At 46.0% G+C, this 13,107-nt stretch overlaps 1 protein-coding gene across 3 annotated transcripts in view; it reads right to left on the bottom strand.

Moving 5' to 3' along the window:
* PHRF1 (PHD and ring finger domains 1) overlaps positions 1–13,107 on the bottom strand; it is a 606,102-nt gene that overhangs the window by 523,536 nt on the left and 69,459 nt on the right. For all 3 annotated transcript variants that reach the window (XM_069223077.1, XM_069223079.1, XM_069223078.1), the window contains exon 4: positions 3,565–3,815. In XM_069223077.1, coding sequence (XP_069079178.1) covers positions 3,565–3,815 — 251 coding nt within the window. The remainder of the gene's footprint in view (positions 1–3,564; positions 3,816–13,107) is intronic.

The raw sequence follows: 13,107 nt of genomic DNA, 5'->3' as shown, positions 1-13,107 counted from the left end.
TGATTGTGATTAAGGATTAACCAGGTGCTTACCAGACTTGAGCGTGCTCAAAAAGCCCTATGCATGGTAAGTGCTGCCTATCCCCACTCAAAGTGCCCAACTGTAATGTTGTCTGGATGCTGAATGCTGATTTTTTTGTCACAGGCGAACACAGATCACACGTGTGCATGATGACATAGGCCAGTCTCATGGGTTGCAGTTTTGCTGGACTAGGAGGGTCGCCCAAAGCACTACCCTCTTAGTGGTGGAAGGCTACCACTTTCACCAAGAGGTAAGATGCACAAGAATGGTGGTGGCAGCAGGCCGTGCAGTGATCAGTAGTAGTGAATAGGACCTTTTTACCCTGTGTCACTGGAGTGAGGCTTACAAGTTCACTCACCTTTTAAAGGTTCTGCTGCTGTGTGTTTAACTCAGCCTTGGCCTACATCAGGCAGATGTGGAGTGCCATGCAGCGCAGAAGTAGTGATTCTGTTCATGGTTACATGTGTGCATGGAAAAAGCACAGTACAAGGATGGAGCAGTACTGTGCAGTGCATGTGTGGTTAGTACAGGTACTGGGTATATGTATGCATGAGAGGAATAAATTACCTCAGCAATGTACTGCTATGCAGTGTGTGTACAGGGAAATTATTTGCTGGGTGTATGTTAGCTTGCGTGGAGTACCATACATGAAAGGTGAACTTTTGTGCAGTACGCGCGCTGGCAGTCTATGAGTTTGTAAAGAACACACCCTGGTTAAATATCGAAAAGCTTCACTGCTGAACCACGTGGCCAGACAGTGTGTGTGCTTAATGCATGTGTGACATGTAAGGGTACAATGCAGCAAGAAACAGCGCTGAATAGAAAGTGTGATGTGAATGTACACTGACAGAGTGCCAGACAATGGTACGTTACATGGAGGACCCAGGTATCATTTTGGGAGGCCTAGGCCTGCCTGGTGAAGACATGAGGAAGAGAGGAATCCCCCTGAAAGATTTGTGTATTTCTGCATTCTTGTGATCTGGGTGGGGACACACTGGAGGGAAAGGAAAAGACTATTTTTAAACTTCAAAAGACTACTCTTTTATTCAGTGTTATATCACAATGAAGGGGCCTGGACACATCTCAGGAAGGGAGCAGGGGCTGATAAGGGAATCAAAGAGCAAAACGGGGGGGTTGTGGGGGGTCTGAGATAAGTCCTTTGAGGCACTTATCATTGTGGGTGACATTCAAGTGCGAACCCTGGTCACTCTCATGAACTGTGTTGTGAGCAATCCACTTCGGAGTTGGGTCTGCTGTGACAGACATCTTTCATAAAGAAAGAAGAAAATGAGAACAGGCCACTCAACAGAAACAGAAATACAACATAAAACTTCTAAGACTCGGACCCTAAGCCACATTTGGTGCCAGAGAAAGTACTACAAGAAGGGGAGAATGAGCTCCCAGAAATCTGTTATCTGCCAAGCAGCAAGACGGGCTGTGTGAGAAGCAGAGGCTCTGCAAGACTAATGCCTGTGACCAGGGTGGGGGCCAAACCAGCTGGTCTCCCTGCTAGGTGGGGGGACATCACCCGAGGAAACCAAGACCACGAAGCCTGGAGCACTAGCGCCAGCCTTCTTATCAAGATTAGAATGCCATGTGAGGAAGAGGAGAACGTTGAAGAGAGTGAGGTTCAGTAGGGAGTCCTGCTGTGAGGACTCCCTTTGTGAGATGTAAGGATCCAGCAGGGCACCGATTGGACCGTAGTCAATGTGCAGGACTGTGTTCTGCAACCTCCGTATTCCAGAAGAGGGCCACCTTCGATTGAGCCAATTATTGAGCGCTGTACGGAAGGGCGCCAAGCCCACAGGGGTTCACTGCGGATAACTCGCATGCCAGAGGGGGCCACCGTTTAAGTAGTTGTCTGACCAGTAAGCCAGTACTCATTAACGCCTGCAACCCCATATGCCAGGAGGGGCTGCCGGAGTGCAGCTGATTGTAACTGACAAGTCTACGTTGCATCTGGAAGGTTCGTGGCAAACTGTGTATTAGGAACTAAGTATTAGACTTGGTGCCATCCCCTGGGACTGGAGTGAGCCTGCGACCAGTGGGTCTAGCTGCACCATTAGATCTGTCCTGACTGACCCCTGAGGACCAGGATGACTACACCCCCTTGTGGAACTCCAGTGAGAAGACAAAGGATTCCATTCGCCTGCCTCCTTCATTCCCCAGCCCCCTACACCCTGCTGTCTTAATGCATCTCTACAAGTAGGAAGCTGCTACGATCGCTGGGGAGTGCCACCTTCACCATTCCGGGGAGTGAGCCTCGCCTGCATGACAGGGCCACATGTACCTCGACCAGACAGACTTCTCCGAGCAGGATGTCATTATGCGAGTACCCGCGCTCAGGGTACTTTCTGCAGGAGCAGGTAAAATTTTAACTGGGCCTGTGGGCCCCAGGGGATTTGTTGATTAAGGTGTTGCAGCACTACAGACACTTGACTAAAATCCTGAAAAGTCAAAGCAAATTCTTGAGTACGGCCTAACAGTGTAAACTCACTGAATGCGTCCACCAGTAAATAGGAAATAACTCCAAACATGTTAAAGGAGAGTGGGGCAGGAATTTCCTGGACAATGACTGGAGCCCTGACCTCAAGGGCGATTGTGTTGTGGTTTCTGAATGTCGCATTTCTTTGCATGTGGAAAGTTAAAAATAAAATACTACTTTTTCTTATAACAAGTACTTGGTTGGACGTTGATTTACTGTTCATGCTGTTTGCATTTTGAGATATGAGTTATGTTCATTGACCTGTATGTACATTCTCCCTGAGGGAGCCTTGACTTCTCAACGACAGTTACCGCGGAGTCAAGTGCAGAAGGGGTACTTGGCCCAACTGAGCAGGATCCATAGTAGGTCAAGCCCCAGAACAGCAGACGTAAAAAACCACAATCACTACAGTTGGGCCCAGTAAACCCTGAGTGCCTCATGTCCTTCTCAAAGGGGTCCTCACAGTGCTCAAATTTCAAATGTGAGGTTTATGAATTACTATCAATGGCTTCAGAATTGGAGTAATTGGTCCGCGGTGAAGGGCTTTGGTCAGGCCAGAAAAAACACTGGGGATCAGGCATATGGATATATTGCATAGGTTAATGTTTAAGCAAGTCTTGTGGAAACACGTCAGAGTATGATTCTATATTTAAGTGAACAGTTAGTAAACAATACAAAAATCACGTACCAAGTATAGCTTAATTATGTATAGAAGTGCAAACGAAAAGAAGATGAGAAGAAAATATAAATTCTTTTGACACATTCAAGTGGTGTAATGTGAAGGGTGACATAACCCAAGGACATAGTGCTTGTAATGAACTATTTCAGCCTCGTGATCAGTGGAGCTCAGTCTCTATAGCACACGCGAACATACAAATGTGAATAACTTTTTTTTTTTTTTTTTTTAAACACCGCATTAAGGTTAGTGGATTTAAAACAAAGCAAGGGTTCAATGGATAACTTTCTGTTTTAGGATAAATAATAGAGGCAAAATTAATGTATGTTTGTCATGAGATCCCTGGCTGTAGCTGAACATGTAATTAAAGGGTTTGTCTTACCTTGGCCCATTCCACTATGCAGTCCAAACAGAAATAATGGTTGCAGTTTTCAGGGGTTCCAACCACCTGGTCCCTGAAGGCATTGAGACAGATGGGGCAGTTTTCACCCTCTTCATCAGAACTACGACTGCCATTAACAGCTGGTACACTGTTCAAAGAATCAGCTCCACCCACTGCACCATCTAGCTCATCCTCCTCTTCCTGATCATCTTCATCTTCCTCATCATCATCATCATCATCTTCGTATGAACCTGAAGACAAAGGACACTCCTGCCATTCAAGTAGCAAAGATATGCACAGAGGTATAGACACCATGGATATAATGCACTCTAATGTGGTTATGAAGATAATTCCCTGGCTGATATGAATTCTTTCATAAAGAAGCAAGTGCTGACTCTCTAGATCTTGGCCCATATAATCTGCAGAACAGTGGTAACAATTTGCTTTCTTTAGGGAAGCTAAGAGGATGTCACTCTCGCAGTCATACACAGCATGATGGGCATGCATCAAAGTAAAAACAGCTACTAAGACTTAAAAGAACTGAACACTTTCAAGGAGAAAGGGGAATGTATAGCCTAGGCTATTAATTATTATCACAACATACAAGGACTTACTCCAACAATAAGCTTTGTAGCATTGTAGGTTTACAAGTGAGAGTGTCCAGAAATGTAAATAAATACCATTAACAATGCCAGAACTGTTTTGAGTATATGCTTGCATATGTCTCTATACTAGGTGGTAATGGCTAATGGTCTTTGTTCACTTTCATAGACCATATGACCAACATATAAAGAAGGCACTCTGTCATAATGGGAGATTTGGTGACAATCTAAATTATGTGACAGATTAGTATGAGGAAATGTGATTTATTATATGGTGTGGTTGTGAGTTCTCACCATGTAATAAACTTGAAACCCTGTCTTGGGTCCAATTATTCTCATCTGTCAACACTTAGTTCAACCGCGTGTACCAACGGCTTAAAGCAAACAGGCTTAAACAAAAGAACACGTTTGATGCATTTAAACAGCACTGAAATAACGGGACAAGAAAAACATTTGACTGCCAAGAAATCCAAAACCAATTTATAAAAAGACTATTTTCTGATGAAAAAATGGCTTGAAGAAATAGTAAATCACAACTTTTTACTTAACTGTGAACAAGCATTACCAAATTCAACAAATCTGACACTTAGAAACTTTTTCAGCAAAACGTTTGTTAAAGTTGGCTACTGTTGGTTCCAGTTACTATAGACGACCAACTCCAGCAGGGAAAAGGAGAACAAACCAAGTCACTAAGAACAGTTACCTCCAAGAAAAACAGTTTTCAGTCTAGTTCCCATGTTTATGGCAACATCCCATTGACCTCTATAGAGTGGTCCTAGTGTAAAGAACAGAGGATGCTGAAGATGCTAAAGGAAGGTAAGGATGCTGTGCAGTCGGCAGGAGGCTTTCTGGGGCTAGTACCTGTCCTATGGTCCTGGTGGGGCAACTTTGGCCACAGGGGTCTATGTCCCTCAAAGTTCTCTTCCTTGCAGCAGAAATACGGTCGCACTGGACTACTGTTTTCCAGCCTCATTGAAACTAGTGAAATAACCACACACAAAAATGTTGCCTGGTTTTCGATGCAACTTTGGCTTAAGTGCACTGGGTTCCTGCTAACCAGGTCCCCGGTGCCAGTGTTCCTTCCCCAAAACAAGACACGTGGTCACTTGATCCCCAAGTGGCGAGGCCCTTTAGCACCTCTGTAGGTCCCTAGAAAATGGTACCACTGGTATGTAGTGCACAGGTACTGAAGAGGGTCCTTAAGAGGTGCAGTGTAACTTGTGCCACTGTGAGGTATCCAGCACGAAACATCTAATATGATAGAGACTTCTACTTGCAGATTCCTTACCTTAGAATTTCCCCAGGCGTAAGATTGGATCAGGAGATTTTAATTCAGACAATACCCTTGCGTGCCATTGGGTGGCATTGGTCGACTCTGCAAGCGTCATAGTTGCTGTGATGACAACGAGAATAGTTAATTAATGCCGCCTCAGCACAGTGACGTCAGTTATTTTCTTTCCACGCCACGCGCTGATCCAGAGAGAGCTACCCTAGTCATTTTTTTAACTGATCTGACCTTTTAAAGGAATTCTACGAGGCCATGCGCCTCAATTTTAGTCAGTCCAACCCCGCTACAGTGCTTTTGGGGCGAGGAGATCGGTTGGAGGGCCTTCAGGTTCCACTGCGGCAGCTCCGGGCCACCAACGTCCCCTCCGGATCTGCTCCCGGATCCGTACTGATGCCGGTCGTACCATCTAGACCTTATCCAAAGCCGGTTCAACTGTTGACGCCTTTCTGCCTATACCACTTCTGTCTCTTTAGAAGATCAAGAACGACCAGGCCCAATCAATCTTGGTGGTTCCGGACTGGGCACGGAGAGTATGGAATACAGAGCTACTGAGCATGGCCACCGATCCTCCACTCAAGACTGTCTCTTCGGGAGGATCTTCTGTCACAGCAACAGGGGACAGTTCTCCACCTGAACCTGTCCACTCTCTGCCTTCATGCGTGGCAAATAAGTGGCGGCAGTTGACGGCTTTTGACCTTCCACCTGAAGTCTGTGATGTAATCTTTGCAGCTAGGCGTCTCTCCATTAAAACTGTATACGCCTGTCGCTGGCATAAATTTGTGGCATGGTGTACCAACAAATCTGTTGATTCCCACTCTGCTCCACTTTCTGAGGTTCTGTTGTTCATTCTTTAGTTGGCGAAGCAGGCCTCTGCTTTGGGCACCCTTAAAGGCTATTTATCTGCTATCCTAGCCTTTCTTAGGTTGCCTGGTCAGCCTTCACTCCATAAGTCTCCCATTGTTAGTAGATTCCTTCAGGATCTCACCCATTTGTTCCCTCCCACTCCATTGATCATGCCTCAGTGGGACCTCAATCTTGTCCTTACTTACACAATTGTACCTTATGACTCCTTACTTTCAAAACTGTTTTTCTTGTTGCCATCACTTCTGTTTGCAGAGTGAGTAAGCTTCAGACTCAATCTTCTAAGCCCCCATTTTGTCTGTGCACCCTCACAAAGTGGTAATACGCACTAAGGCTTCATTCCTTACCAAAGTTGTTATACCTTTTCATGTAGGCCAGTCCATCACTTTGCCTACTTTTTACACACTTCCACAACCTTCCCTTGAGGAGGAGAGACTCCACCGCCTGAATCCAAAAAGAGCATTGGTGTTCTATCTCAAATCGTACTAAAGATTTCCAGGTGAACGATCAACTCTATGTTGGATATGTGGGTGCGAAGAAAGGGAAGGCGGAGCAAAAACGTACCCTCTCTTGATGGGTCCTTGTTTGCATGAAGAGGTGCTATGCTTTGGCAAAGAAGTAACCCCCGGAGGGTTTGCACACTCATTACACTCATTTCCACAGCATCAGCATGCGTAGTTCCTGTCCTGGATATCTGCCAGGCAGCAATGTGGGCATCCCTGCACACGTTTACAGGGCATTGCTTGGGTATCTATTCTAAGATAAGGAATCTGCAACTAGAAGTCTCTATCAGATGTACAAGTTACTTACCTTCTTGTAATGATACATCTGGTAGAGATAGCCACCCCCTAAAATACTCCCCCCGCCCCCTGTAGAGATCAACAATTAGGAGATGAATGGAGGTCAGCCACTTCACCGAAGTCTCAAGACGCTGACCCCACCCGGAGGCTCTCTATAACTGGGGTACAGGTCCCCTTGGGGTAACCAAGGATTGTTGGTGGTCTAATGCGGATTCCAGACCAGACCTACCATTGAGGGATGTCAGAAGCCACAAGGTGAATCAGCAGAGTGGACCCACTACCCTGTTTCCACTGTTCACCAGGTCACCAAAACCCAAAGCAAGTCCCTGACCACTGCAACCAGACGCCTCAAACCACCTCTGCACCCGAGCTCCAATGCCAGAGCCCATATGAGCTGGCGGTGCCAAAAGGGTCCTGAGAACCCCTGGGTTTGGCAAGAATGGATTTACAGTCATCGCCCTGCAGCCTCTTTCTGCAGGTCCCATCCAACCACGAATACCTCCAGCACGGGATCTGACACCAAAAGACACCACTGCGCCCGAACCCCACAGCCCAAGGAAAAGTGGGCCAACAGTGTCACCCACGTACCTGAGGACCTTATAGATCGATCCCCCTTGTGGTTCCCCCAAAATAACCTTTCAGTCTTTCAGTCCCAGCTGGTAGCAACTTCACTACCAGACCGTTTCCCAATGAAGTGAATGAGACACCCGATGCTGTAACACATCTCTGCACATAGACGCCCCTGAGCCTCCTGAGGTGACCTGTTGATGTGGCCTTGGCCCCTACCCCATACTCACCCTTAGCCCTGGAGAACAGTCCCATAAGTCGCTTTGAAGTGTCTAAATGAAGCACATGTTTTCCCCTGATAGGATAACATTACCACACCCACAAATTGCACTTTCAGCTTCTGAAAACTGTAAAAAATCTATACCTCGAAAAGTACTCATTTGATTCAGTGGGTCATGGTATTTAAATTCACATAAAAGTGTGAGTTAATTTTATAAACTGGTGCTGGATTTCTTTATTGAGTGTGTCTCACTTTCTACCTATGTGTGTGCTTTACATGCTTACCACTAACTTTAATATACCCAACTGCTCGCCCACACTATGACAAAAGAGAGCATTTGGGATGTCATGTGTGTCTCTGTGATACCTTTTGGGCATTGCCTGGGCTCGTTGCAGAGTGTACCACTTTTTGATAAACTATATAAAGAGCCAGCTTCCTACAAGCCCAAATCAGTGCAGGCTCTTTGACAGGTCCAAGGTCAGCTAGACAGACTTCCTTCGGTCCTCTTCTCCAATCAAGGCGAGATCGTAGTTCTGGGGATCAAGGGAGCCTCTTTTATGCCCAAATGTTCCTGTAGAGGAGATCTCAATCACTAGCCAATGAGCTACTTGGATCCCTCCTGCCCCATTGAAACTTCCAGTGATTTGTGGAATCTAACTATCCCAGATGGCTATATTCTGCCCACTCTCAAGATGGCTGAACCTTTCTCTCAGTGTATGAAGCTTGATAGCCCACCCTAGGTGTGTCGCTCCCTGTGGGCTACAAGTTTTCCTCTCACTGTCCCCGAACACCCTACTCTCTACCTAGACAAAGAAGTAGCCCCTTTTGCATGTGTTTGCCATTTACCATCAAAGGCAGCTTTAACTTTGAAGCTCGCCTTTTGGGCTCACACCCTTTATTGCTTTTCCTGCCAGGAGCAGATAACATCGCATGCCTCTGCAAATCATCTGAAGTCTTTCCTTAAGTCGTTCACACATTTCCTCAGGAGCCAGAAGGGAATCCTGAAGCCAGCCCTTTGTGCGCAACCTTAAAGTCATTGGAAACCTTGGGAAAAAAAGTGACAACTTACTAAAGTTGCACTTTGCCCACCAGTGACATTAAAAAGGATTTAACCATTAAATCAGATTAAATGCACAGATTTGTTTGACTGAAGTACCACCTTTAGCAGTCCCATTCAGAAGTTAGTAAGGCTGGGATTTTAGTCTGCAACTCTGTGCTCACCAATGGGGATACTAGCCTTTCAATAGTGAAAGCAACTTTGCTGTTTTTTTCTTGTTGCTTGAAACTACACGTCAAACGTTCAATATAATGCACTTTGCCTTTAGGGCTCAGTAGGACTGCTTCAGGGGTGACTTACAAATATTAAAAAGGAAGGTGCGGGCCTTGCCTAGCTCGAGATAGCAGTTTAAAGTGGTCTGCCAACCAGCAATAGCAGGCTGAGAGTCTTGGTTTTGCCTTGTCACACTCAAGGTGGCACAACTTGTGCTGCAGTCCACAAGAGACATTTTAGCTTACAAGCCCTAGATAAACCTAGTACCATATACCAGGAACTTACAAGTAAGTCCAGTTATGCCAATTGGTGGTATGCCAATTAAACATACCTTTTTAATGATCACAGTACATGCATTGAGTCCCGATTCACAGGGCTCAGGGCATTTCAGAGCTATTACACCAGTATCTAGTAGTCGTAAATGGGTGCAATAATTGGTGATGAACATGCAACAAGCCTGTTTCCTTACAATGAGTTGTTGGCTGTAAAGACAGCATAGGAAAGTATTGTACTTTTATTGGTTAGGTATGGGCTTCTACTTCCAAGCCAAATGCTGGCTGTAGTGCTTCACCTTTTGCTCATGAAATTAGGATCTCTGGGAGAGAACAGAAACACCAGCCAACCCAGAATTCTCAAATTTCGAAGGTGTCAGCTAACTTTTGGCAGATGTGCCGGTACCACGCCTCTCTCCGACAGATCGCAAGGCTTTAAAGTCGCCTGCAAGGAACTTGGTGGAGCTCTAGGTCCTACTTCAGGCAGGTAGGACATTGGGACCCAATGGATACCAAGCAAAATTATGGTAGCTGTTTTGGCCCCCCAGGTGGTGCCCTTGTTATTGAAAATTTTTAATGAAGCCTAAATACAGGGTGAATTATATAGTGCTCTCAGATTGGCAGAAATTGTGGTGATTCCGAAGCCTGACCCGACGGCACACGCTGTGAAGAATTCCAACCAATCTCCTTACTGAACTCGGAGTGGGAGCTAAGACGCTGGCTAATAGGTTTGCAGGGGTTACTACCCGCCTGGTTCGCTAGGATAAGTTTGAGTTTATGCCTCACCGTGCTACACAGCACAATATACGCCATGTTGACAACGCCAAAGAGCTGAGTAGACATTTGTCTGGTCATCAGGCTTGCTCATGGTGGATTTTAAGAAGCCATTTGACTCAGCCGATTGGGATTATTTGTTAGCGCTCTTAGTACGCTTTGGCTTCGGGCCTTACACCTCAATTCTGTACACCTCCTTTATACCAATCGACTGATGACTGACTGGATCTCCCTGTACGCGGATAACATATTATTATTGGATAATCCCCAAGTGACAGCATCTTGGGTGCTTCAGATCCTTCAGGTCTTTGGGCCCTACTCTGAGATCCTCATGAATAGGACCAAGTCTTCGACATATTCCATAGCTCCGTCTATGCCTTGGGAGTAGGAAGTTGACTGTCTACGTAGTGGACCAAAAATAGGTAAACAGTGCAAAGAGTCGAAACAAACCCCAAAGGTATCACAGAGGCACAAATGACAACCCAAATGCTCTCTTTTGTGGTAATGTGGGTGAGCAGTTAGGCATATCAGAGGGTTGTGCTAAACATGTAAGGCACACACACAGGCAGTAAGTGAGACACACATTCAATAAAGAAATCAGACAACAATTTACCAAAATAACACGCACGTTTATATAAATGTAGATACCAAGATCACTGGAATCATGCGAGTACCTTTCGAGATAGGGATTTTCTGAGTTTTCAAAAGTCAACAGTACATTTTTCTGTTACTGCAATGTTACTCTATGGGAGAGAAAGCACACACGGCAAACATGTACTTTGCTGCAATTTACAGGACCAATATTCTGGACTTAAGGTGAGTACAGGGCAGGGTCCAAGGCCACACCAACAGGTACTGCAGTTCAGCATCAGCTGCCCATATGCAAGTCGATAAGCATCACTCCGGCCTCAAAGATGCTGTAAGGGTGGACTGAGAGACCAGTCTGGGTGAACCAGCAAAGGGGTTCAGTTCTTGCGATGCTCGAAGACCTACAGGAGAAGAGGACCACTGGTGCCCCTATCTGTGTGCAGAGATATCTTGGGCCATCGGGTTTCCGTCACTGAGAGCATTCGTGGTAGAGGGGGCCCACAGAAGCAGGCTGAACTGGGGGACCAGTCCAGCCGAACCAACAAATGAGCTCAAGTGTCAAGACTGGGGAACACAGTAACACCAGTGGCCCTCTTCTCGTTCCAAGACATCCAGGTACAGAAATACAGTGGATCCTCGGGTCTCTGCTAGCAGAGGGGTTTGAGGGGGGCCTGCAGACAGAGGTTGCAAGTGCCATCGCAAAGTCCACAGTGGCCAAACTCCAGGTGGGCTTTGTCTCGGGAGGGCCTGGGAACCATGTTGACACTGTTGGCCCACTTCAGGATAGACTAGGTCAGGTTTTGGCGGTTTTGGGTCCTGGCAGTTCTTCTTTGGTTTCCTGCAGATGCAGGGATGCAGCTCCTCTGCTCCAAGGGAGTTCTTCTTGGTTCTTTCTAAAGCACTGGCAGCTCTCCCTGTTTATTGGATGCTGAAGCAGGAGGACAGGTCAGTTGCTCCCCGAGTGTTGGGATGAAGCAAGCAAGCTAGCAGGGTTGGCACCAAGTCCGTCGTGCTCCTCAGTTCTCAGGTTCAGCACACTTCTTGTCCACTCCTTTTGTGTCCAGCGAAGGGCTGAGGTCCTGATATCAGAGGGGCCCATAAATAAATACTCAATTTAGGGGGCGTTAAGGAGAGGGAAGGATAGTAGCCAATGGGCTACTTACCCTTGCGGACACTACAACCCATTGATGACCACATCCTTTGGCGAGTGGGCATCAGCCTATCCCAAAAATCGTAATTCCACCACACACAAAATGGCGGAATTCCTAGGGTTGTGTTCACTTCAGGCTGGTCACCCTAAAGGTGTGTCCTGCCTGCAAATGCAACAGGTCTCCTGCAAAGCTAGTTTTCCCACCTGTCAAGGTGCCAAATGGGCTCTGGGACTGGGGAGGAGAAAATGGCATCTCCCCCTGAGGAGAGCCAGATCTACATACCAGTGGCAGTGGGCTCCTTTGAAGCTTCTTCCCTTGGAATGCAGATTTACCGGCCATCCTGTTGCAAGGGGTGTGTAACACCCCTGCCAGAGCAGGCTTTGTTTCTGACCTCCAGAGCACTATTTGGGGCAGTTCACGCTTAGGCCCTCATAATGTTTTGTCCACATAAGCTACCCATGCCAAATTTGTGTCCTTCCAGCATCCTAGGGATTTTAGAGGTACCCAGAGTTTGTGGCTTCCCCATGGAGGAGACCAAGAAAGAAAATATTGATTTTTTATTTTATTTTTATGGGGAAAAAGGGCTGCAGAAGGTGGCTTGTGGTTTTTTTCCCTGAAAATGGCAGCAACAAAGGGTTTGTGGTGCTAAAAATCACCATCTTCCCAGCTTTCAGGAACAAGCAGACTTGAATCAGAAAAACAAAATTTTCAACACAATTTTGGCATTTTCTTGAGACATACCCCATTTTAACTATTTTTGGTGCTTTTAGCCTCCTTCCAATTAGTGACAGAAATGGGCATGAAACCAAAGCTGGATCCCGGACAGCTAAACATTTCTAAACATTAGACAAAACTGTGAATGCAGCAAAGGGTTATTTGTGTAGACCCTACAAGCTGCATTGCAATGGGTTTTCATTGTATACTGGGTGTACAGCAATTCATTTGCTGAAATATAAAGAGCCAAAAATTGGTATCAAGAAAACCGTTGTATTTCCAAAATGGGCACAAGATAAGGTGTTGAGAAGCAGTGGTTATCTGCACATCTCTGAATTACAGGGTCCCCATACTACAATGTGAATTACAGGGTATTTCTCAAACAGATTTTTTTTTTATTTTTTTTACACACTGTCTTACATTTGTAAGGAAAACA

This window comes from Pleurodeles waltl, chromosome 3_1 (assembly GCF_031143425.1).
Source record: "Pleurodeles waltl isolate 20211129_DDA chromosome 3_1, aPleWal1.hap1.20221129, whole genome shotgun sequence".
Lineage (NCBI taxonomy): Eukaryota > Metazoa > Chordata > Amphibia > Caudata > Salamandridae > Pleurodeles > Pleurodeles waltl.
This window is presented reverse-complemented; position numbering and strand designations above follow the sequence as displayed.